At 46.0% G+C, this 26,962-nt stretch overlaps 1 protein-coding gene and 1 pseudogene across 1 annotated transcript in view; both read right to left on the bottom strand.

The window, feature by feature from the left end:
* The window catches only part of LOC126106214 (mucin-5AC-like), a 100,135-nt gene extending 73,708 nt beyond the window's left edge, over nt 1-26,427 (bottom strand). The window contains exons 1-4 of the mRNA XM_049912445.1: nt 26,317-26,427; nt 23,378-23,491; nt 23,079-23,293; nt 5,955-6,121 (exon numbers count right to left, since the gene is read on the bottom strand). Coding sequence (XP_049768402.1) covers nt 5,955-6,121; nt 23,079-23,293; nt 23,378-23,491; nt 26,317-26,427 — 607 coding nt within the window. The remainder of the gene's footprint in view (nt 1-5,954; nt 6,122-23,078; nt 23,294-23,377; nt 23,492-26,316) is intronic.
* LOC126107160 (5S ribosomal RNA) lies at nt 19,798-19,915 on the bottom strand (annotated as a pseudogene).
* Nucleotides 26,428-26,962: the final 535 nt, after the last annotated feature.

Raw genomic sequence — 26,962 nt, forward strand, 5'->3', positions numbered from 1 at the left:
GGCGTGCATCCGTGCGTCGCTGCGGTCCGGTCCCAGGTCGACGGGCACGTGCACCTTCCGCCGACCACTGGCGACAACATCGATGTACTGTGGAGACCTCACGCCCCACGTGTTGAGCAATTCGGCGGTACGTCCACCCGGCCTCCCGCATGACCACTATATGCCCTCGCTCAAAGTCCGTCAACTGCACATACGGTTCACGTCCACGCTGTCGCGGCATGCTACCAGTGTTAAAGACTGCGATGGAGCTCCGTATGCCACGGCAAACTGGCTGACACTGACGGCGGCGGTGCACAAATGCTGCGCAGCTAGCGCCATTCGACGGCCAACACCGCGGATCCTGGTGTGTCCGCTGTGCCGTGCGTGTGATCATTGCTTATACAGCCCTCTCGCAGTGTCCGGAGCAAGTATGGTGGGTCTGACACACCGGTGTCAATGTGTTCTTTTTTCCATTTCCAGGAGTGTACATGCAGTACAAGTGGAGACATCGAAAAACGAAACAACACGGTGGATAGACAATAGTAGACACACACATTTAAAATAGATGAAGTCGTTAACAGGTGCAGCGTCCAAATAAAAACGTTCAGCACTCGGATACTAACAGAGACGAAGGAAATGGCAGACGTGAATGAAGCAGCACAAACGACGAAACACTGAATCACTAAGACGATGGCACACACAAAACACTGGCGACGATCTCCGGCGAGCGAATGTTCACTTTATGTGTATGAGTCCAGGGAGCTGCCAAAATGGGAAAAGGTGGGGGAGGAGGGCGAGGGGAGGGTGTAGATGCCAGTGGCAGAGGAGATGGGAGGGGAAGGAAAGAAGGTAGGGGGGTTGGGGAAGCCCAGGGGGAGGAGGGAGGGAGGAAGGGAGAAGGGAGAGAGGGTGCCCTTGGGAAAAAACGCAGGGTGTGGTAGGGGAGGATCAAAGTTGGTAGGAGGGGTAGATGGAGGGGAAGAGGGCATCATCAGGTAGGGGGAGTTGGTGAAAGCCACCTTGGGCGAGGGAATGGAGAGTGGAGAGCAGGTGGGACGTGCGAATACAGGTGTGGCAGCGGATGGTGATGGGAGAGGATGGGAGAGGCAAGTGGGGGAGGGAGATCAAGTTTACAGGAGGTGTAGGGGATCCGTATCTGTTCGAGGAAAAGGAGGAGGTGCAGGAACGGAATAAGGTCGTACAGGATCCATGTGGAGGAGGCGAGGCGGATGCTATAGGCGAGGCGAAGCGCATGGCGTTCTCAACTGCGCCAGGCACTTGTCGTTTTTTTATATAGGCTTTGCTGATTGCAGCGCCGTACTCTGCCTGTTTACATATCTCTGCATTTGAATATTCATGCATATACCAGTTCCTTTGGCGCTTCAGTGTATTATGCAGGTCAAATATCATAGAGTAAATAACTTTTCAAAGAGTAAATTGTTTCCTTAATTCACCATATATTCTTTAAAGCAATAGATATGTTGTGCTACACACTTCATAAAGTAGCATTATGTTCTTCAGGTTTCATGCTGTCTCCATATCGAAATCGATTCAGTTGTTTAGTCGCGAAAACGTAACACACATACGTTCGGATTTATAATGTTGATATGGTTGAATAAGCTGGGACTACCATTCCGTCGCCAATGGGGTCATTAGAAACGTACTCGGATTCGGGAACGACATAGGTCGTGCCCTTCACAAGACAACCGTCCCGGAATTTCCCTCGAGCGATCTAGGGACACCACGGTGACGGTCGGACGGGAGTTCAACCTGTGCGGGTCTGGTAACCACCCTTACCCGGTCAATCGCAGCGCGTGTGACGTCCTTTTCTGCGTTGTTACACAGGCATTAGCAGCCAGTCAGCGGGCTAAGCGTCGCTTTGATCTGCTCCACATTGCCGGCGTGTCCTGCGGTGTGAGCGTTTTATTGGCGCGCCAGCGAACTCTGCCAATTAGTCCCGAGTGTACGGAGAGCTCACCAAGTGGACGTCTGCCAGCCCCGTAATGAAGAATCTGCGCAACTGCTCTGACCCCCGTAACTCACGCGCTTCATCAACAGCTCACATGGCGTACGCGCTAGAACACGTTCTCGTCGACTGAGACACTGAATCGTTTGTATGCCGGTAACAGCAATAAATCGAGGCCGTTTGACATATCAACACAAGCTTCTCTGACTTTAATTCACCACAAAGTACTGTACATTTCAAAACGTAAATGAAAAAATCACTGAAAGAACAATATTTACGAGGGATACCTCAAAAAAATCCGGAATAATTTTGCTGTGGACGGAGCTTGTGTAGCACTCATTTCTGCCACTAGGCGTGTAGTACGCATTTCTGCCGCTAGGCGTGCATAGCGCAACTCATTGCCAGTTACGTGCCGCCTGTGTTGTCGACCTGGCTTGTTCTGTTCACTTGCACTGATTGTATTTGCTAGCGTGCATAGCGCAACTCATTGCCAGTTACGTGCCGCCTGTGTTGTCGACCTGGCTTGTTCTGTTCACTTGCACTGATTGTATTTGCTAGCTCTATTTTATTCTTGTTTCGGTTTTTTACCATGGCAAGTTTAAGTGAACGACGTGTAGCTGTGAAATTTTATTTTCTACTCGGTCAAAATGCTGCTGAAACTGTTTTAATGTTGAAAACGGCTTACCAACATGACGCTATGGGAAAAACTCAGGTATACGAGTGGTTTCCTCAGTTTAAAAATGCCGACTTGTCAGTTGATGACAAACCTCGTTCTGGACGCGTATCAACTGCCCAAATCGACGGAAATATTTAAACAATTCGAGAGCTTGTTCTCTGATTAAATATCAGGGATTAGTAGGCTACTTGGAGCTCGGTTCAGCGAATTTTAACGGAAGATTTGGGAATGAAAATGGTTGCTGCCAAGCTTGTTTTTCGGATTCTGACTGACAATCAAAAGGAATGTGATGTTGAAACATGTGATGCTTTGAAACAACAGCTTAAAACTGATCCAGATTTCTGTCCAAGGTCATTACCGGTGATGAGTCATACTGCTACGAGAACGGCCGAGAAACAAAGCAAGTTGCCTCCAGGCACACAGTCTACGGATGACTGAACAGACATGGTTTACTCACCCAGAGACCTGCAAGATACATTCCACTGATCCCTGCTCACAGGAGAGCCCCTAAAGCCTGGTGTCAAGAACACAGTACATAGTCATTGGAACAGTGGTCCCAGGTTATGTTCACAGACGAGTCCATGTATGATAACGCATGGCCCCACCGAGCGGCCGGCCGGTGAGGCCATGCGGTTCTAGGTGCTTCAGTCCGGAAGCGCGCGACCGCTACGGTCGCAGGTTCGAATCCTACCTCGGGCATGGATGTGTTTGCTGTCCTTACGTTGGTTAGGTTTAAGTAGTTCTAAGTTCTAGGGGACTGATGACCTCAGATGTTAAGTCCCATAGTGCACGGAGCCATTTGAACCATTTTTGAACCCCAACGAGCTGCTATCGTGGAGGAGTACCTTGAAGCAGGATATCAGGCGAATGGAGTGGCGTGCCTGTCCTCCAGACCTTAACCCCATCGAGAACGTCTGGATGCTTTCGGTCGACGTATCGCTGGACGTCTTCAAACCTCTATGACATGCCAGGAGCTCCGGCAGGTACTGGTGCAAGAATGGGAGGCTATACCCTAGCATCTGCTCGACCACCTGATCCAGAGTACGCCAACCTGTTGTGTGGCCTGTGTACGTGTGCATGGTGATCATGTCCCATATTGATGTCGAGGTACATGCGCAGGAAACAGTGGCGTTTTGTAGCACATGTGTTTCGGGACGGTTTTCTTATCGCCAATACCATGGACTTACAGATCTGTGTCGTGTGTGTTCCCTATGTGCCTATGCTATTAGAGCCAGTTTTGTGTAGTGCCACGTTGTGTGGCACCACATTTTGCAGTTATCCTTAATTTATGAGCATGAGTGTATGTATGAGGGAGTAGTGGCACATCTCAATAATCGTAATTCACTGTGCGACTGGCAGTACAGCTAAAGGAAGAAGGGTCCCCACAGAAAATTAATCATATTGTGTATGACGCATTAGCGCGGCTAAACAATAGGCTTTGATTTAGCTAAAGCATCCTGTTGTATGGAGAAAGCAATGCTTTTGCATAAATTGGGACGTCACGGGATTAGGGAGGAAGTTGAACAATGATTCACGTGATATCTGAAAAGCAGTGATCAGAAGGGTATGCTCCAGAGTCAACACGCAGCAAAGAAATTGGAATCTGACTAGGGTCATGTAAAGTGGAAGGGGCGGCGCCTGCCACTTGTTACTACACTGGATCCAGTGTCTTTCTTGATATACAGGGTGTTTGAAAACGAACTAACTAGTTTTAAGTATAAATTTAATGAGGAAATTAATGAAAAATTACATCAATGAGTACATATCATAAAATAGAATTCCTTCAAGTTTTGTTTAATGTTAGTAGACGTCAACGTGGGATCCATTCGTTGTCCTGCACACGTCGAGACGATATTCCACTTTTCGCCACGTGTTCACCAACATTTCAGGTGTAACTTTCCCAACCGCCGCGACGATTCTTTCCCCGATGTCTTTGATTTATTTATTTAGCGTACGTGGTTTTCAAGTACAAATGGTTTATGTCTTTGATCTTTTCACTGTACACAACTTTTTTATGTGGCCCCAAAAGAAAAAGTCCAGTGGGGTTAAGTCTGGGCTTCGTGGTGGCCAAGGTATTAGGCCAACCATGCCTATCCCAGCTCCTAGAAAGCGAGTGTCAAAAGCTGTATGCACATGGTTACTGTAATGAGGTAGGGCGCCATCTTGTTGGAAAAACACAAGCCCCTTTTCCGCCTCAATGTCGTCCATTTGGGGAAAGATGTGCTCTGTCAATATGTCACAGTAAACGTCCCTATTTATTGTTTTCTCTTCAAAAATGAAAGGACCAATCATACAATCTCCCATAAAACTGCACACCACACATTAACTTTGGGGAAGTCACGTTGAAGCTCAGTAACTTCATGTGGATGCTCTGCCCCCCAAATTTTGCAGTTACGGCGATTAACTGTTCCACTGACCTGAAATGTAGCTCATCAGAAAAGAGAATCTTTTTTAAAAAATTGACATCATCATCAGTTCTGTGTAGAAAGTCAACAGCAAATTCATACCTTTCGATTTTATCAGTAGGTTTTATTTCATGTAACAGTTGCAATTTGTAGGCATGCAACTTGCACAACATCATACACAGTACCTTTAGGTACTCCAAATTGTAGACTACGTCTGGCCAATGAGTTCTTCGGTCTATGAACACACGAAACACGGACCTGTTCAACAACATCTTCAGAAGTTCTCGGTCTACCTGGTCAAAATAGAAATGCACTGTGGCTAGGGCCTCCAGAGGGTAGACCATTCGCCTGGTGCAAGCCTATCGAGTTGACACCACTTCGGCGACTTCCGTGTTGATGGGGATGAAATGATGATTATAAGAACAGCACAACACCCAGTCCCTGAGCGGAGAAAATCTCCGACCCAGCCGGGAATCGAACCTGGGCCGTTAAGTATGACATTCCGTCGTGCTGACCACTCAGCTACCAGTGGCGGACCAGGTCTATCTGGTGATTTTGCATTTAAAACACTACCGGTTTCCTTGAAAGACTTTAGCCAATGACGGATAGTTTTTGCTGTAGGTGGTTCACTACCATACTGACGTCTAAAATTACGTTGCACTGTTATAACTGACACAGTTTTCACAAGCCAAATAACATACTGCACTTTCTGTTGCGGAGTACACATTGTTGCTGAGTTGCTCTGCACTGCAGTGCACGCACGCCCGGGCTGAACTGAGGAAACAGAGGAAAAAAACAGCCTTGGTGCCGTCTCAAGGTCAAACAGACCTGCCAAGAGCAGGGGAGCCAAACTTGGAGAGTTGATGAACCAAACACCACAAACTAGTGTGTCTCACTTTTTACAGACATTGTACATGAACCGGCCTACCTGGTGGCTGGTACTGATGCTGGGCCCCTGGCGGCTGGTGCAGCAGCTCGTCGGGCACCACCCTGGTGACTGGCGGCTGCGTGAACAGAGACTGCAGACGCTCGCCGCTCATGTTGGCAGCACTGTGGCTCATCACCAGCACCAGCGAGCGGTCGCCGCGGTCAGAGCTGCAGAATAAAGCCGGATTGGACCGTTACAGCGGTAGTTTTCAAGTCGACAGTAAACTTTTTGAAGCAACAGTAAACGAAACACACACTATTGGCCAAAAGTTAAGCCTAATCAATAATTGGGAGTATATATTCAGAACAAACTTCTAGATGGACAGTAGTATCCTCGTCAGAAACTAAACCAGGAGTCTTGTTGCTTCCATAGTGCTTGGAGATATCAGTATGTCAGCTGTTACATTCATTGCTATAGCATGCACACAGTGTCTGAAAAGTACCATACTGTTTCTCCAGTTTTACATGCCTGTGGGGTATGTATAATTTGGGGCCGAAGTGACTTGTCAGTTGGTATTTAAAAATGACATTCTTGTTTTGTTTTCGCTGCTTCCGGTGGACATCGTGAGAGATCACTGACCCAGTACGGTCGTCCTTTTCTTGAAGGACGTTGCCCACTGTGCACCATCTTGGAGGCTGTCTTCACATCATTCGACTTTGCTACAAAAGAGTGGGTTAAGTTCAATTGTATCCGAAGTGGCCACACTAGAGGCAAGGCCACGCTCTATAAATGAGGTTTCGTAGATAACCCAAGCTGTGACTGTGCACCTCTGGACCACATCACAAAAGAGTGCCCTACTAGGATCAGAAGAGGACTCCATAGAAGCCACACCTCCACCTATGAAGTGAATCCAAGACTTGGACATCAATGTGTAACCAATAGCTTCTAGTCTCGCATGATACATGTCATATTTCTGTACATCATATCACATTGAACACTTGCATATATCAGAAATATTTGATTCACTAGTTCATTATTTTAAATATATTTGTACATATATTGCTTTGCAATGTAATGACAGTTTTTGTAAATATGCTGCTGGCATGTACAGGGTTATTACAAATGATTGAAGCGATTTCACAGCTCTACAATAACTTTATTATTTGAGATATTTTCAAAATGCTTTGCACACATGTACAAAAACTCAAAAAGTTTTTTAGGCATTCACCAATGTTCGATATGTGCCCCTTTAGTGATTCGGCAGACATCAAGCCGATAATCAAGTTCCTCCCACACTCGGCGCAGCATGTCCCCATCAATGAGTTCGAAAGCATCGTTGATGCGAGCTCGCAGTTCTGGCACGTTTCTTGGTGGAGGAGGTTTAAACACTGAATCTTTCACATAACCCCACAGAAAGAAATCGCATGAGGTTAAGTCGGGAGAGCGTGGAGGCCATGACATGAATTGCTGATCATGATCTCCACCACGACCGATCCATCGGTTTTCCAATCTCCTGTTTAAGAAATGCCGAACATCATGATGGAAGTGCGGTGGAGCACCATCCTGTTGAAAGATGATGTCGGCGCTGTCGGTCTCCAGTTGTGGCATGAGCCAATTTTCCGCGGGCTACGCGTGGAACTTGCCCGCACGCGTTCAACCGTTTCTTCGCTCACTGCAGGCCGACCCGTCGATTTCCCCTTACAGAGGCATCCAGAAGCCTTAAACTGCGCATACCATCGCCGAATGGAGTTAGCAGTTGGTGGATCTTTGTTGAACTTCGTCCTGAAGTGTCGTTGCACTGTTATGTCTGACTGATGTGAGTGCATTTCAAGCACGACATACGCTTTTTCGGCTCCTGTCGCCATTTTGTCTCACTGCGCTCTCGGGCGCTCTGACTGCAGAAACCTGAAGTGCGGCTTCAGCCGAACAAAACTTTATGAGTTTTTCTACGTATCTGTAGTGTGTCGTACCCTATGTCAATGAATGGAGCTACAGTGAATTTATGAAATCGCTTCAATCATTTGTAATAGCCCTGTATTGAGATAAATAACAATAAATGTGGGATATGTTGACTGACATTTCACCCTAATAGAAGTTGATCTGCAGTATATATATTTAAAAAAAAACAACAGTAAGAACTTGATGCCTGTTGGGTGTGTTTGGGAGGAGATTCCAACATGGAATGCCCAGAGCACGTCCATGTACAGCTTATAGCCGTCTTTCAAATTTTGGAAATTTGTGGTAAGGTCTTATGGCACCAAACTGCTGGGGTCATCGGTCCCTAAGCTCACACACTACTTAATCTAACTTAAACTATCTACCACACACACACCCATGCCCGAGGGGGGATTCGAACCTCCGACGGGGGGGTGGGGGGGTGGGGTGAGCCGCGCGGACCGTGACAAGACGCCCACAGACCGCTCGGCTACCCCGCGCGGCAAAGGAAAAGCTGGAATCATTGACATGACGGGCATGGGAGCATCTCAGAACGAGGGGGTGAAGAGATGGAGTCAGGATAAAAATGTCGGAAGAAAAGTCGGCACTGGTCCTTCCAGAAATACTGCACCATGAGGAGATCACAGGAATGTTTGGCTGGCTTTTACGAACTGACAGATGACACCAGCCGAAATCGTGGCAGAGGTTACACGAAGAGTGTGTTTCAAGCATTGCAAAAAGTTTTTCGTGATGGCATTCAGAGGCTGTTTGCTTCCATGCGACAGCGAATACAATTGTGTGTTTATGTTTACGGTATTCACACCCGATACTGCTGCTGATGAAGACACTATTTCTGAATGGAATCGAAGTTTAATAACTTTAACACCCGTTAAGTGCTGAACATCTTCACAGAGTTTGGTAACTGTCGGAGTGGTGCTTCATGGTGACTCCCTTTTCATTTCTGTCAATGTATCTTCTTACAGAGAGTAAAATTTGTAACCCTATTACATGATGCTGTTATATGAGGTCCTTATGATTATGTCTTATGGTGACTGAAGAAAGTAACACATTGACATCAAAAGCTCTTCACAGACTGCTAGGCGAATGTCTTTCTGGTCTTGATTCATGAGCCGTGAGACGAACACGATGCATTTCAAGATGCTGTATCAGGATTCTGTGACATGATCCAACTGGAATGTTACATTCTTCTGCAATCTCTCGAACAGTCTGTCTTCGATTGGTACGTACAATTTCGTGACGATCCTGACATGAGCGTCGAAGGACGACCTGAACGAGGGTCATCTTCAACTTTTGTCCGGCCATTTTTAAACCGTGTAAACCATTCGTAACATCGAGGACGGCTTAAGCATTCATCCCCGTAGGCTTCCTGCGTCATTTGGCGTGTCTCTGTATACATTCTCTTGAGTTTCACACAAAATTTAATGCAGACGTTGCTCCTCTAAGACTGCCATTTCGAAATTCCCAAACTATGCGACAGAACTTTCTACTCAATACAGCACTGGACAATAACTAGGAAACAAAAAACAATGAAACTTCCTGCAGCTACACATTAATGGCAAGGAAAGCGTTTCTCAAGAAGAGGAATTTGTTAACATCGAGTATAGATTTAAGTGTCAGGAAGTCGTTTCTGAAAGTATTTGTATGGAGTGTAGCCATGTATGAAAGTGAAACATGGACGACAACTAGTTTGGACAAGAAGAGAATAGAAGCTTTCGAAATGTGGTGCTACAGAAGAATGCTGAAGATAAGGTGGGTAGATCACGTAACTAATGAGGAGGTATTGAATAGTATTGGGGAGAAGAGAAGTTTGTGGCACAACTTGACTAGAATGAGGGATCGGTTGGCAGGACATGTTCTGAGGCATCAAGGGATCACCAATTTAGTATTGGAGAGCAGTGTGGAGGGTAAAAATCGTAGAGGGAGACCAAGAGATGAATACACTAAGCAGATTCAGAAGGATGTAGGTTGCAGTAGATACTGGGAGATGAAGAAGCTTGCACAGGATAGAGTAGCATGGAGAGCTGCATCAAACCAGTCTCAGGACTGAAAACCACAACAACAACAACACATTAAACACAGGCGTGTGAAGGGGTGCCAACGGCAATTCGCTCCAACACATCATTGGCGCGGAATTACGAATGTTCCGGAATTTTTTAACAGACCTCGTAAACCATGTTAAAAAGAAGAATGCAATCGGAATAATTAATCCCCACGGCAAATGAGATGTGTATCAGTATGAGCGATTGCCATAGAAAACATAGATTAGGTTTTTATACTAGACTGCACGGTTCAAATAAGTAAGAGGCCACTCTGGAAGCATATTACGGTGAGCTACAGGCGTAGCCGCACAGCGGAGTCCATCCCCTGGAGTATCCTCAGAACCCACTAGCTGCCAGCTGCACATGTCAATGCCCTCTATTGGACAGCTTTTCTTTTAGAAGTCACCGCTGAATCCACTATACAGATGCGATCTTCTGTAGTGTAGGACCACCACCAGAGTGGGAGGGGGAGATATCCCGTTTTGGTGAGGTTCGCAACGGCACTTTTACGAACAGAATGAATAAAACAGAGTTTCTCCGATATACGTCGTCCCCAGCAGATAAAATCAGAAAGTGGAGGGAGAACGCAAAAATTAGGTCATATTTCACAACATGGGACGCCACCGAGTGGAGGCACTACAAAAACCGCACGTTTAATGCATTGTAAGAATAGCCATGACTGCCCAACATAAATAATTTAGAATTTAGAGACAGAAAAAACTCTCGACTATTGTGTTGAGGTTCCACCTCTTGGGCCACGGACAGAGACGGAAAGAGATCAGGACACAGTTTTTTAGTGCCAAGTGTTAGGGAGCCTACTACTGGTTAACCGGTTGAAACTACAGCCAGGGAAGCGGACCACTTACTTTAAAGCTGTTGTTCCCAAATCTTAGAGCATTACACCTGGGTGAACTCCCCCCATTATTACCAAATTTATGCCTCGTGATGACTGGGTGTTGTGTGACGTCCTTAGGTTAGTTAGGTTTAAGTAGTTCTAAGTTCTAGGGGACTGATGATCATAGATGTTAAGTCCCATAGTGCTCAGAGCCATTTGAACCATTTTACCAAATTTAGCACCCAACTAAACTGAAGAATGAAAGAGTTTTCTTGAACACTCTTATTTTTAAAATGGCGAAAGATGAATGATATTTAGTTTGTGCCTGGGGGTGTATGTGTGTGGGTGCAGGGGGGGGGGTGTTACAATGCATGGCGAAAGAAGTCGTGGCGCATCGCAAGTACTACCCACAACTCCTTCTCGGATAAGAAAGCTAGCTATCCACAGTGAGGGTAGACCATTGTTACACAACATGCTTCCCTTGCATTACTCGTCTCCATTGCGGCACTTGCATGACCTGCAAACTGCAACCCCATTTGCCGGCTGGGGTGGCTGAGCGGTTCTAGGCGCTGCAGTCTGGAACCGCTACGGCCGCAGGTTCCAATCCTGCCTCGTGCATGGATGTGTGTGATGTCCTTAGGTTAGTTAGGTTTAAGTAGTCGTAAGTTCTAGGGGACTGATGACATTAGAAATTAAGTTCCATCGTGCTCAGAGCCATTTTTTGCAACCCCATTTAAAATTAACCAAGTTAAAATGTGTGCACTGTACTTACTGTTCGTTAATCGCTTGATTTCTGCACTCCTTACTTCTGAACTGGCATAAATTGGATGACTTCAGGCTGTGAATGCTTTGTGTCTGACCACATTCACAAATACACTCCTGGAAATTGAAATAAGAACACCGTGAATTCATTGTCCCAGGAAGGGGAAACTTTATTGACACATTCCTGGGGTCAGATACATCACATGATCACACTGACAGAACCACAGGCACATAGACACAGGCAACAGAGCATGCACAATGTCGGCACTAGTACAGTGTATATCCACCTTTCGCAGCAATGCAGGCTGCTATTCTCCCATGGAGACGATCGTAGAGATGCTGGATGTAGTCCTGTGGAACGGCTTGCCATGCCATTTCCACCTGGCGCCTCAGTTGGACCAGCGTTCGTGTTGGACGTGCAGACCGCGTGAGACGACGCTTCATCCAGTCCCAAACATGCTCAATGGGGGACAGATCCGGAGATCTTGCTGGCCAGGGTAGTTGACTTACACCTTCTAGAGCACGTTGGGTGGCACGGGATACATGCAGACGTGCATTGTCCTGTTGGAACAGCAAGTTCCCTTGCCGGTCTAGGAATGGTAGAACGATGGGTTCGATGACGGTTTGGATGTGCCGTGCACTATTCAGTGTCCCCTCGACGATCACCAGTGGTGTACGGCCAGTGTAGGAGATCGCTCCCCACACCATGATGCCGGGTGTTGGCCCTGTGTGCCTCGGTCGTATGCAGTCCTGATTGTGGCGCTCACCTTCACGGCGCCAAACACGCATACGACCATAATTGGCACCAAGGCAGAAGCGACTCTCATCGCTGAAGACGACACGTCTCCATTCGTCCCTCCATTCACGCCTGTCGCGACACCACTGGAGGCGGGCTGCACGATGTTGGGGCGTGAGCGGAAGACGGCCTAACGGTGTGCGGGACCGTAGCCCAGCTTCATGGAGACGGTTGCGAATGGTCCTCGCCGATACCCCAGGAGCAACAGTGTCCCTAATTTGCTGGGAAGTGGCGGTGCGGTCCCCTACGGCACTGCGTAGGATCCTACGGACTTGGCGTGCATCCGTGCGTCGCTGCGGTCCGGTCCCAGGTCGACGGGCACGTGCACCTTCCGCCGACCACTGGCGACAACATGGATGTACTGTGGAGACCTCACGCCCCACGTGTTGAGCAATTCGGCGGTACGTCCACCCGGCCTCCCGCATGCCCACTATACGCCCTCGCTCAAAGTCCGTCAACTGCACATACGGTTCACGTCCACGCTGTCGCGGCATGCTACCAGTGTTAAAGACTGCGATGGAGCTCCGTATGCCACGGCAAACTGGCTGACACTGACGGCGGCGGTGCACAAATGCTGCGCAGCTAGCGCCATTCGACGGCCAACACCGCGGTTCCTGGTGTGTCCGCTGTGCCGTGCGTGTGATCATTGCTTGTACAGCCCTCTCGCAGTGTCCGGAGCAAGTATGGTGGGTCTGACACACCGGTGTCAATGTGTTCTTTTTTCCATTTCCAGGAGTGTAGTAATAGTAATAGTAATAGTAATAGCAATTACAATAATAAGACCTTCGCAAACCAAATTAAAGGGTATAACTCTCAAAATCTTTGTTTCCGAAAACCAGATGGGAGTTTAGCACTAAGCGATGAAGGAAATTGTGAAGTACTAGCCGAATATTTTGAAACACTACTAAACTGTCCAGAACCAACAGAAACCCTCCAAATATCCAACAACAAAGCCATGCAACAAAAAGATTCTACACCGCCAACACAATGAGAAGCTCAACAACAGAAAACGTCCAAAATTGAAAAATATTCAGACGTAGAGACAGACATGAGGAAAATATGGGTCAAATTCTATGGCTGTATACTGAGGCTTCCCGAACACAGACTAACGAAACGAATAGTAAAATACGTATATTACATCGCTAATGGAGGAGACTGGATCCAAAATGTTAAAAAAGACTTGTAATTAGCAAAAATCACCAAAGAAGAAGTAGACGTAAAGAACAAATTTAGAATAAAAGTAGAAAAATGGGAGTTTAAACCAGAGACAAAAGCCCGGAGAAGCGGAACAAAATGGCGCGAAGAAAGAAGAGCTAAATTCTCGCAAACAATGAAAAACTGTTGGGCAAATAAAAAGAACCACAAGAACAAGAAGAACGGTTCAAATGCCTCTGAGCATTATGGGACTTAACATCTGTGGTCATCAGTCCCCTAGAACTTAGAACTACTTAAACCTAACTAACCTAAGGACATCACACACACCCATGCCCGAGGCATGGATTCGAACCTGCGACCGTAGGGATCGCACGGTTGCAGACTGAAGTGCCTAGAAGCGCTCGGCCACACCGGCCGGCTAAGAAGAACGGAAAATGAACCATCTTTACTTATCGTCTTCTACTCTGGGAGCTTTGCGACTAATAATAATAATAATAATGATGTGTACAGCACTATAATAGCCCTTATTTTGTTACTGCTGTGTCGTGCTGTCAATTATTCATTTATCTATTCCGAAGCGAGTAATGAAGAAATTTCTCGACTACTGGAGGTACTATATACAACTTGAAGAAGACATTGTTGACATAGTTAGCATTTGTTACGTATGTCTCATTTCTATCGTCAGCAGTGTACGAGACAAAGCAACTTTTGTCATATACAATGTGCGGGACAAAGCACAACATATGTGTGTATCGGGTGGACTATGAGAGGAACCTGTAACCTCTACCGCATTAATTCCACTAACTGAGAAAAAGTAATTATTCATAACTTATATAATCGATATTAGAATCTTACAAAATTCTGATAATAGTAATGATATTTTGAAAATAGTTTCGTGACTGTAACAGATTCGAATCGTTTAGTTTTTACCCGCCAGAAAATTTTATTTTACCCCTCAGGGGGTAACTACCCCCAGGTTGACAACCACTGTTTTAAGGCATCTTTTTATACGCTGGCGTTCGGAATATCTGTAATTTAGCCAATCGAAATGACGTGGCGAACGAAACCGCGAAAACGCGAGCCTTCCTTTCAGCAAGCATTCGGTGCTCCACCGCCGGGCGTATTCACCGCCGGGCCTCTTCACCACCAGATACTTCTCCACACCTCATTAACCGAGCAACCTCTCTGAACAGATGACCTGGCGACTTGGAAAATTTTCCTGCTGAGTTGAACTTAGTCGCCAACGTTACCAGCGACTGTTTTCGGAGCCACATCAGCCTCCATTTGCACATCAACATCATGAGACTACTGGTAGCCAGCCGGCCGCTGTGGCCGAGCGGTTCTAGGCGCTTCAGTCCGGAACCGCGCTGCTACTGCGGTCGCAGATTCGAATCCTGCCTCGGGCATGTATGTGTGTGATGTCTTTAGGTTAATTAGGTTTAAGTAGTTCTAAGTCTAGGGGACTGATGACCTCATAAGTCCCATAGTGCTTAGAACCATTTGAACTGGTAGCCGCGACAGTCACGTGAGCTGTAGAGACAGCCAGATCATACCGAGTTTCAGTAAGTTCAAGTTTCGTCCGGAAGACTTACTTGTCGATTTCACGTCAACGTGCTTTGGACTCTGGCTACAGCTGCAGATACATATTCTTCTTTAGCGCTATCTAACGTTAGTCACGGTATGATTTCGTGAATGTAATCGTTCTGTACTTTTACGCGTTTATTACAATCAGATCGCAGATCCTTTAATCAGCCTTGCCAAGGTATTAGTTTCGATTGGTCAATCTTTTTCAGATGTTTTATCGTGCGTTTTAAATGAAATAAACTGAAGTAACTGTGAATCTTGTTTAATTTCATAAGCAAACGATTTCCTTACTCATTGTTGTGGAGGCTAACGATTAATTATGTCAGATTAACAGAGCCACTTTTCAAACCTCTAGTCAAAACACATCCTGAATACCCTTGCAGCGGCTGTAACAAGGGAACTGCCAACATTGAAGATGAAAGGAGTAAACGTGCTCCTACTTCCAAGAAACGTCAACAGCCTGTCTGCACTTACAACCGTCAGACAAACAGATTCTTAGTTCCAGCTGTTGAAGACCAGAAAACCGAGAGCAATGACAGTTCTTCCACTTCCTATATGACGTCACCAGTCCGCCCTTTGGAGCGTCATCTGTGCAAAGCGAAGCCTCTCACACCGAGAGAGCTTGAAGGCAATGTGATGCCACATTCGGTCATCGACCATGGCTGTCGATCGCAACGCCTGCAACTGTAAATGGCTTACGTACACTGCACACGATGAGCATATCATTGACTTTACTCTGTATACATATAAAAAATTCTCTTTGACATATTTTGTTTAAGAGATATCGTTCGAGGACGAAATTGATAGTAGTCCCCATCAGTCAGTTCTGAACAGTTTTTTCAGAAGGTTTGCCTTGGTTTTAAAACAAGCACCAGAACTCTAAATTCCCTCCCGAAAAAATTCCCGATTACAACTCGCTCTCGTCAGGTACCAGCTCGGCTATTATTTTGCTGAAAAGACGCTGACGCTATAATGGGTCCTGAACCTCTGCAGACGTGCCCACTCTTTGTTCAGAGGCACAGAATGAAATATAAAAAGAAAAGCTCTCAGTCACTCTCGTCTGGACTGATGGCTACAGCTCATCTCATTTCTTCTTTTGGACACTGGTTCAAAGTAGTAAAGTGATGCCCTCTTGCCAGACTAGTTTTTAATCAACAAATTGTGACTAGAAACAACAGGACAAGGTTAAATTTAGTCACAAGACCTGTAGCACGCAACAGTACCCTAAATGTGCAATCAGAAAAGTTCTGAAATTGAAAATATGCACAAAAACTAAGAAAACCAGGAAGTCTCTTAACAAGGGACGTGGTTACTCCTAGGCGATTAATAATGTCGCAGAATGTGGGTAGCACAGTCACTGCCGTGTAGTGGTTATGATACTGGACTGTTGCATGCAGGGTCGTGAGTCCAAAACTCAGGTGAACTGTAAAATTTTATTTTCTATTTTCGGTTCGAGTACATTCTACAAGTATCCACAAATGTCAAGAAACATTGTACTGGAATGTTCTGTAACTGTATATATACCGTATGTGTTCTGGCCAGCCGGCCGCCTAGAACGTGGGAGTTTAAACCAGAGGTCGCAGGTTCGAATCCATGCCTCGGGCAAGGGTGTGTGTGATGTCCTTAGGTTAGTTAGGTTTAAGTAGTTCTAAGTTCTAGGGGACTGATGACCACAGATGTTAAGTCCCATAATGGTCAGAGGCATTTGAACCGTTCTTCTTGTTCTTGGGGTTCTTTTTATTTGCCGAACAGTTTATCATTGTTTGCGAGAATTTAGCTCTTCTTTCTTCGCGCCATTTTGTTCCGCTTCTCCGGGCTTTTGTCTCTGGTTTAAACTCCCCGGTTCTAGGCGCTTCAGTGCGGAACCGCGCGACTGCTACGGCCGCAGGTTCGAATCCTGCCTCGGGCATGGATGTGTGTGATGTCCTTAGGCTAGTTAGGCTTAAGTAGTTCTAAGTTCTAGGGGACTGATGACCTCAGATGTTAAGTCCCATAGTGCTCAGAGCCATTTGAACAAGTGCTGAATAAACCTTCGTTAAGTGAAGTTAGTGTTCGTCATTCATCTAATTACACCTTCTTCTACGTGACAATATCGAGGGATCCGTACCAGGTCGAAATGGAAGATAATATCGAAGCTATTCAGAAGTGGGGTGCTAGATTTGTTATCGGTAGGTTCGAACAACATGTAAATGTTTCGCAGATGCTTCGAGAACTCAAATGGGAATCCTGGAGGGAAGACGACGTTGTTTTCGAGAAACGCTATTGAGAAAATTTAAAGATTCGCCATTTGAAGCTGACTGCCGCCAAAATACATTGTTCGTAAGAACCACGAAGATACGGGAAATTTGGGTTGGCACGCTCTATTAGCGAGCGTAACAGGGAAAGAAATGACGAGAAGTGGTACAGGGTACCTCCGCCACGCGCCGTACGGTGGCTTGCGGGGTATCGACAGGGTTATTACAAATGATTGAAGCGATTTCACAGCTCTACAATAACTTTATTATTTGAGTTATTTTCACAATGCTTTGCACACACATACAAAAACTCAAAAAGTTTTTTAGGCATTCACAAATGTTCGATATGTGCCCCTTTAGTGATTCGGCAGACATCAAGCCGATAATCAAGTTCCTCCCACACTCGGCGCAGCATGTCCCCATCAACGAGTTCGAAAGCATCGTTGATGTGAGCTCGCAGTTCTGGCACGTATCTTGGTAGAGGAGGTTTAAACACTGAATCTTTCACATAACCCCACAGAAAGAAATCGCATGGGGTTAAGTCGGGAGAGCGTGGAGGCCGTGACATGAATTGCTGATCATGATCTCCACCACGACCGATCCATCGGTTTTCCAATCTCCTGTTTAAGAAATGCCGAACATCATGATGGAAGTGCGGTGGAGCACCATTTTGTTGAAAGATGAAGTCGGCGCTGTCGGTCTCCAGTTGTGGCATGAGCCAATTTTCCGCGGGCTACGCGTGAAACTTGCCCGCACGCGTTCAACCGTTTCTTCGCTCACTGCAGGCCGACCCGTTGATTTCCCCTTACAGAGGCATCCAGAAGCTTTAAACTGCGCATACCATCGCCGAATGGAGTTAGCAGTTGGTGGATCTTTGTTGAACTTCGTCCTGAAGTGTCGTTGCACTGTTATGACTGACTGATGTGAGTGCATTTCAAGCACGACATACGCTTTCTCGGCTCCTGTCGCCATTTTGTCTCACTGCGCTCTCGAGCGCTCTGGTGGCAGAAACCTGAAGTGCGGCTTCAGCCGAACAAAACTTTATGAGTTTTTCTACGTATCTGTAGTGTGTTGTGACCATATGTCAATGAATGGAGCTACAGTGAATTTATGAAATCGCTTCAATCATTTGTAATAGCCCTGTATGTAGATGTAGATGCAGATACGAAACACTCTTGACAGCAATGTGATATGCTCTCTACACGGTGGCACAAGAACTTTATTACCAGTCGAGTTGTTACCTGATTGAGTAAGAGGCTGTAGTGCGTGTGTAGGACACACAGACAGGGAAGCCAGTCGATGCCCTCATTTTGCTTCGTATCATATTTTTACCACTTGGAAATTTTGTACATGTGAATTTAATTAAATTTATATATAAAATTTTGATTTAATTTCTTTCAGTCTATCATCTTATATTTCCGTTCATGTTATTGCATTCATTATTTCTATTCGTCTATTTCTTGAATTTCGTTTTGCTTATAAATCCCGTCTTTTTGCGTTATTCTGTCAGTAGCGCAATAGGAATTTATGTTTTAAATCTTTGTAAATCAATTACTATCCAAAAAAATGCACATATTGTAACAATAAATACATTTTTGACATCACTACACAGTCAATAGCAATACATTGTTTCTCGTGTTTTTTTTGTTTTTTTTTTTTTTTTTGTTTTTTGTTTTTTTTTTACCGATTGATCGGCATTTTAAAATGTTTCAGTGTTATAATAGATAAATATAGGGATATAAGATGAACATGAACAAAAGCAAAACGGGGATAATGGAATGTAGACGAATTAAATCGGGTGATGCTGAGGAAATTAGATTAGGAAATGAGACACTTGTAGTAAATGAGTTTTGCTATTTGGGGAGCAAAATAACTGCGAGGTGTGGTGCTACAGAAGAATGCTGAAGATTAGATGGGTAGATCACATAACTAATGAGGAGTTGTTGAGCAGAATTGGGGAGGAGTTTGTGGCACAACTTGACTAGAAGAAGGGATCGGTTGGCAAGACATGTTCTGAGGCATCAAGGGATCACCAATTTAGTATTGGAGGACAGCGTGGAGGGTAAAAATCGTAGAGGGAGACCAAGAGATGAATACACTAATCAGATCCAGAAGGATGTAGGTTGCAGTAGGTACTGGGAGATGAAGAAGCTTGCACAGGATAGAGTAGCATGGAGAACTGCATCAAACCAGTCTCTGGACTGAAGACCACAATAACAACAACAACTATAATTGAATTCACATTCGCAGAAATTCCGAGTGGAAAAAAGAGTGATATAAAGAGAAAAAGGAGAACTGATAAAAAACTTCATTCGATGATTAAAATGATGTAATAAAAAAAGCACTCCGTCTTCAGGCCAAGAGTGGCCTACCGGGACCATCCGACCGCCGTGTCATCCTCAGATGAGAATGCCGATAGGAGGGGCTTGGGGTCAGCACACCGCACTCCCGGTCGTTATGATGCTATTCTTGAGCGAAGCCGCTACTATTCGGTCGAGTAGCTCCTCAATTGGCATCACGAGGCTGAGTGCACCCCGAAAAATGGCAACAGCGCATGGCGGGCTGGATGGTCACCCACCCAAGTGCCGGCCACGCCCAACAGCGCTTAACTTCGGTGGTCTCACGGGAACCGGTGTATCCACTGCGGCAAGGCTGTTGCCCAAAATGATGTGGTAAAGGAATAGAAATAAAAAATTACATATAAACCAGTTATGTGAATAAAAATAAAACATTAGAATAAAGATTTAGAAATAAAAAAATGATCTAACGAGATTTGAACCCACAACCTTTCCAATGTGATGCTCTTAGCTTATCCATTCCGCTGTGCAACCAGGCCCGATAGGATTGCTCTCTTAAAGTTAATGGGCATGACGTAAAATTCCGAATTCTTATTTTTGTCGATTACTCTCAAACGAGGGCCCATCAGGGTGAATGGTTCCAGGGTGTTGTAATGGTACTTGAATTACGTAACCATTATGGCTCCTCAACTCAACCTTTCGATACCACTGTGTTTCTGTAAAGTAGTTGACATATTTCTGAGACAACATTCAGATTTGATTTCATTAATGTAGAGGTACTTTGATACATCGATATGTTTGTATTGCAATGATATTATTCTTACGTATATTCTTTCTTTTGTCACTATGATCTTTGACGTACTTGTAACTCTGATTTTTGGGCGCGTAAGCGATTAGTTAGTTGTTAGAGAGTCGGACCTTGAGAAGGTCAAGTCTTGTCGTTATGTTGGAAAGACGCATATTGTAGTCAGCTTATAAAATGTGAACTTCAACAGTGAGGAAGACGTTTTTCAAGTATGTTTTGTATTGTGAAGTGATGTTTTGTGTGTTACGTGATACTGCAACAAAATCAATAAAAAGGAAGTGTAACTTAAATTCGGAGTGCTGATTATTTTTTTACATCACCATTGTGCTAACTGTCAAAGGTTTAATCCTCAACAGTGGTTTGTGAGACGCATCTATAAAACTTTTGAATATAGCAGACTAAAACCTAGGCCTCTTTCCATCCGAGCTTGGAATCATCACCACCTAGATTTTCGACGATTGAGCCATGAGTTTACAACGAGACCAGCGTGGGAAACACGAAAAGATGAGTGCCTAGTTTATTTATTATTACATGAAATGACTTTATTAACTGTGCTCTAATGACACCTGCCCCATAATAACTTTGTTGTTGCCCGAAAATGCAGTATTTAGCAGCATGAGCAACACCACAATCATCATTAAATTTTGACCTTTGTTGTGGTAGGGTTGTTAGAGTGTGATACTTGGGATCTTAACCTACCTCACTGTGTAGATGGTTTCAAAAAGTCCATCTCACCTCTGGCGACTGTTGGTAAGCCACCGTCTGAGCTCCAATCTCTCTCTCTTTGTGCCTTCATCATCTGTTCACGAGCTACAAGTAAGAGAAAGCAATAATTTGGCTAAACTCATCTAGCAACGTGCCCTACTGGAATCTTAAGGTTCAAAATGGTTCAAATGTCTCTGAGCACTATGGGACTTAACTTCTAAGGTCATCAGTCCCCTAGAACTTAGAACTACTTAAACCTATCCAACCTAAGGACATCACACACATCCATGCCCGAGGCAGGATTCTAACCTGCGACCGTAGCGGTCGCGCGGTTCCAGACTGTAGCGCCTAGAACGCGAAAGAACTTGCCCCCCTTCTAACAGCCGTGTACCGCAAGTCTCTAGAGCACCGGAAGGTTCCAAATGATTGGAAAAGAGCACAGGTAGTCCCAGTCTTCAAGAAGGGTCTTCGAGCAGATGCGCAAAGCTATAGACCTATATCTCTGACGTCGATCTGTTGTAGAATTTTAGAACTTTTTTTTGCTTGAGTATCATGTTGTTTTTAGAAACCCAGAATCTACTCTGTAGTAATCAACACGGATTGGGGAAACAGCGATCGTTTGAGACCCAACTCGCTTTATTTGTTCATGAGACCCAGAAAATATTAGATACAGGCTCCCAGATAGATGCTATTTTCCTTGACTTCCGGAAGGCGTTCGATACAGTTCCGCACTGTCGCCCGATAAACAAAGTAAGAGCCTACGGAATATCAGACCAGCTGTGTGGCTGGATTGAGGAATTTTTAGCAAACAGAACACAGCATGTTGTTATCAATGGAGAGACGTCTACAGACTAACCTCTGGCGTGCCACAGGGGAGTGTTATGGGACCATTGCTTTTCACAATATATATAAATGACCTAGTAGATAGTGTCGGAAGTTCCATGCGGCTTTTCGCGGATGATGCTGTAGTATACAGAGAAGTTGCAGCATTAGAAAATTGTAGCGAAATGCAGGAAGATCTGCAGCGGATAGGCACTTGGTGCAGGGAGTGGCAACTGACCCTTAACATAGACAAATGCAATGTATTGCGAATACATAGAAAGAAGGATCATTTATTGTATGATTACATGATAGCGGAACAAACACTGGTAGCAGTTACTTCAGTAAAATATCTGGGAGTATGCGTGCGGAACGATTTGAAGTGGAATGATCATATAAAATTAATTGTTGGTAAGGGGGGTACCAGGTTGAGATTCATTGGGAGAGTCCTTATAAAATGGAGTCCATCAACAAAGGAGGTGGCTTACAAAACGTTCGACCTATACTTGAGTATTGCTCATCAGTGTGGGATCCGTACCAGATCGGGTTGACGGAAGAGATAGAGAAGATCCAAAGAAGAGCGGCGCGTTTCGTCACAGGGTTATTTGGTAACCGTGATAGCGTTACGGAGATGTTTAGCAAACTCAAGTGGCAGACTCTGCAAGAAAGGCGCTCTGCATCGCGGTGTAGCTTGCTCGCCAGGTTTCGAGAGGGTGCGTTTCTGGATGAGGTATCGAATATATTGCTTCCCCCTACTTGTACCTCCCGAGGAGATCACGAATGTAAAATTAGAGAGATTCGAGCGCGCACGGAGGCTTTGAGACAGTCGTTCTTCCCGCGAACCATACGCGACTGGAACAGAAAAGGGAGGTAATGTCAGTGGCACGTAAAGTGCCCTCCGCCACACACCGTTGGGTGGCTTGCGGAGTATAAATGTAGATGTAGATGTAGAACCGCTCGGCCAACCCGGCCGGCGGAATCTTAAGAATAAGCGGTGCAATGATGCACAACGGCATGTCAATGTGTGGCCATAGCATCTGTTTTTTGTTCATGGGAGTTTGAAGTGGCTGTTCATTATGTTAACTACGACAAATTTTATGTTTCACATTGAGAAACTCTCGTATGTTGTGGGTAAATGTTGCTCGAGGTTATGAAGATGGCAAAGCTGCTGTTTGGCCCGTGACATATGCACACTACCTGTTGGTGTCGGTGTTGCTGCTGGCGGTCGTGGTGGTGGTGGTGGTGGTGGTGGTGGTGGTGGTGGTTGTGGTGGCAGCAGTGACGGTAGTGGCGACGGCGTCGTCCGCTGGTTGCTCCGGCTGACCCGTCTCGTTGGCGGTGATCTCTCGGATGAGCCCCTTGATCTCGTCTGGCGTGAGCCGCGGCAGGTGCGGGTTCTCCCTGAGCCGCCTCTGCACCTCGGCCACGGTCTCCTCCACGTCCACGCCCAGCCCGGCGCCGTCCACGTCATTGTCGGCGGGGTCGGCCGTCGCTACCTCGGGGTGCTCGGCGCCACCGCTTTCCGGTCTGGCCGCGGCGCAGGGGAATCCCACCAGGGCTGCCAACATGGCCACCGTCGCCACAGCGGCCAGTCGATGTCGATGCGTCCTCTGCAAAAGGGACGGACGGAGTACGTCTGTTAGCGAGAGTGCAACACCTCTCCTCCTGCCATATCAGGATGCAGCGGTTCACACAGAATACACATTACCCATAACTACAGGTTGGTCTATAGATGGGGAACTGTCCTTCCAAAATCCCATGTGAATAAACAACTTTCTAAAACCTTCAACATCGCAGCGCGTCAGCAATGGTTGGTTAATATACTAAAAAACTAAAAACCCGCCTCGATTGCGAAAAATGCACCTAGTGTTAATTGTTAAACCAGGTTTCGGCGTAGATAAAATGGTTCAAATGGCTCTGAGCACTAGGGGACTTAACATCTGAGGTCATCAGTCCCCTAGAACTTAGATCTAAAAAATGGTTCAAATGGCTCTGAGCACTATGGGACTTAACATCTGAGGTCATCAGTCCCCTAGAACTTAGAACTAAAAAATGGTTCAAATGGCTCTGAGCACTATGGGACTTAACATGTATGGTCATCAGTCCCCTAGAACTTAGAACTACTTAAACCTAACTAACCTAAGGTCATCACACAACACCCAGTCATCACGAGGCAGAGAAAATCCCTGACCCCGCCGGGAAGCGAACCCGGGATCGGCGTAGATAACTACACCTTCTTCAGGACAACAATAAAACCCGCAAGTGCCTAAGAACACCTTTCTCAATGATTAAAAGAACACATACCTCTACATTTATAAACGAAAAAAAGGAAAACACAAACAGTACATATGTGCAAAGTAAAAACCAGTACTTAACTTAATGCCGTACGCTCCACCTCACACCGGCCTATGTTCGATGGGCCATGACCCGCCATAAACTGCAGTTTATGGATGCTAGGTGTGCAAGATTTTTTTCTTCAAGAATATGAAAATGTCGTCCGGTGAACTTGCAACCCAGGGCAAATACCCTCGTTCCCCCGCCCCGCCACCCCTTCCCTAGATCAGGGCCTGCAGAGGAGTCACGGTCTTTCGAACTGCATCACAACGCATTCATTCGTATGTTGTGGAGGCTCTGAAGATAACTAACATTGCAAGATTTCATTCATTTCGTAGTAATCCAGCGCCTTGTGTAATCGTATGGGTACTACTTTTCTAGATATCTACACTGACAAATTTAATCACGGGTTCTTCCTACCACTTTGCATACACACAGAAAGTAAACTACTGGCCATTAAAATTGCTACACCACGAAGATGACGTGCTACAGACGCGAAGTTTAACCGAGAGAAGAAGATGCTGTGATATGCAAATGATTAGCTTTTCAGAGCATTCACACAAGGTTGGCGCCGGTGGTGACACCTACAACGTGCTGACATGAGGAAAGTTTCCAACCGATTTCTCATACACAAACAGCAGTTGATAGGCGTTGCCTGGTGAAACGTTGTTGTGATGCCTCGTGTAAGGAGGAGAAATGCGTACCATCACGTTTCCGACTTTGATAAAGGTCGGATTGTAGCCTATCGCCATTGCGATTTATCGTATCGTGGCATCGCTGCCCGCGTTGGTCGAGATCCAATGACTGTTAGCAGAATATGGAATCGGTGGGTTCAGGAGGATAATACGGAACGCCGTGCTGGATCCCAACGGCCTCGTATCACTAGCAGTCGAGATGACAGGCATCTTATCCGCATGGCTGTAACGGATCGTGCAGCCACGTCTCGATCCCCGAGTCAACAGATGGGGACGTTTGCAAGACAACAACCATCTGCACGAACAGTTCCACGACGTTTGCAGCAGCGTGGACAATCAGCTCGGAGACCACAGCTGCGGTTACCCTTCACGCTACTTCACAGACAGGGGCGCCTGCGATGGTGTACTCAACGACGAACCTGGGTGCACGAATAGCGAAACGTCATTTTTTCGGATGAATCCAGGTTATGTTTACAGCATCATGATGGTCGCATCCGTCTTTGGCGACATCGCGGTGAACGCACATTGGAAGCGTGTATTCGTCAGCGCCATACTGGCGTATCACCTGGCGTGATGATGTGAGGTGCCATTGGTTACACGTCTCGGTCACCTCTTGTTCGCAGTGACGGAACTTTGAACAGTGGACGTTATATTTCAGATGTGTTACGACCCGTGGCTCTACCCTTCATTCGATCCCTACGAAACCCTACATTTCAGGAGGATAATGCACGACCGCATGTTGCAGGTCCTGTACGGACCTTTCTGGATACAGAAAATGTTCGACTGCTGCCCTGGCCAGCACATTCTGCAGATGTCTCACCAATTGAAAACGTCTGGTCAATGGTGGCCGAGCAACTGGCTCGTCACAATACGCCAGTCACTACTCTTGATGAACTGTGGTATCGTGTAGAAGCTGCATGGGCTGTTGTACCTGTACACACCATCCAAGCTCTGTTTAACTCAATGCCCAGACGTATCAAGGCCGTTATTACGGCCAGGTGTGGTTGTTCTGGGTACTGATTTCTCATGATCTATGCACCAAAATTGCGTGAAAATGTAATCACGTGTCAGTTCTAGTATAATATATTTGTCCAATGAATACTCGTTTATCATCTGCATTTCTTCTTGATGTAGCAATTTTAATGGCCAGCAGAGTAAATGTCGTTATTTTCCAGCTGTGTGTTGTTGTATCTTGGATATATGCTGGGTGGTTTGTGATACTTGCTTCACCCTGTGTAGTGGGCACGGTACTTGCGAAAATTTTATTTTTAGTATCAGAAGATGTACTCCTGTATATTTATGCGTGTCTCTTATGAAAGGACTAATCTGGAGCGGGAGAAATTAACGCGCAACAAGCGAGGCGGAGTGCCACGACGGAGATGTATGGCGTATCTCAGGCCAGCCACCTCGTCCTCACGCCTCATATCCGCGATGCGGCCGGTCCGGCAGCGGGCCAGCTTGCTGCAACCCCCACTAAAAATATGCGCCGTCCGCCAGCGCCGCATTCCCAGCCGCATACCTGACGCCGCGGTCCAAACACGAAACCGCGAACGGCGCACTTCTTGCACTCTCTCTCTCTCTCTCTCTCTCTCTCTCTCTCTACGGCGCAGAAATCTTTTCCTCCCGTGCCGAATTCCAGTTCACCAGTCAAGGTCAGCTGCTTCCTCGTTCGTTTTAGGATTCATGATACAATCACGACATATTTATACATCGATACCTGTACCAGGAAATATTGATATTTACGTCACTTACTCCGAATATGTTGTTGTTGTTGTTGTTGTTGAGGTCTTCAGTCCTGAGACTGGTTTGATGCGGGTCTCCATGCTACTCTATCCTGTGCAAGCTTCTTCATCTCCCAGTACCTATTGCAACCTACATCCTTCTGAAGTATATTTATCTCTCGGTCTCCCTCTACGATTTTCACCCTCCACGCTGCCCTCCAATACTAAATTGGTGATCCCTTGACGTCTCAGAACATGTACTACCAACCGATCCCTTCTTCCCAGGTAGATGCCATTTTCCTTGACTTCCGGAAAGCGTTCGATACAGTTC

This window comes from Schistocerca cancellata, chromosome 10 (assembly GCF_023864275.1).
Source record: "Schistocerca cancellata isolate TAMUIC-IGC-003103 chromosome 10, iqSchCanc2.1, whole genome shotgun sequence".
In the NCBI taxonomy this organism is placed as follows: Eukaryota; Metazoa; Arthropoda; class Insecta; order Orthoptera; family Acrididae; genus Schistocerca; species Schistocerca cancellata.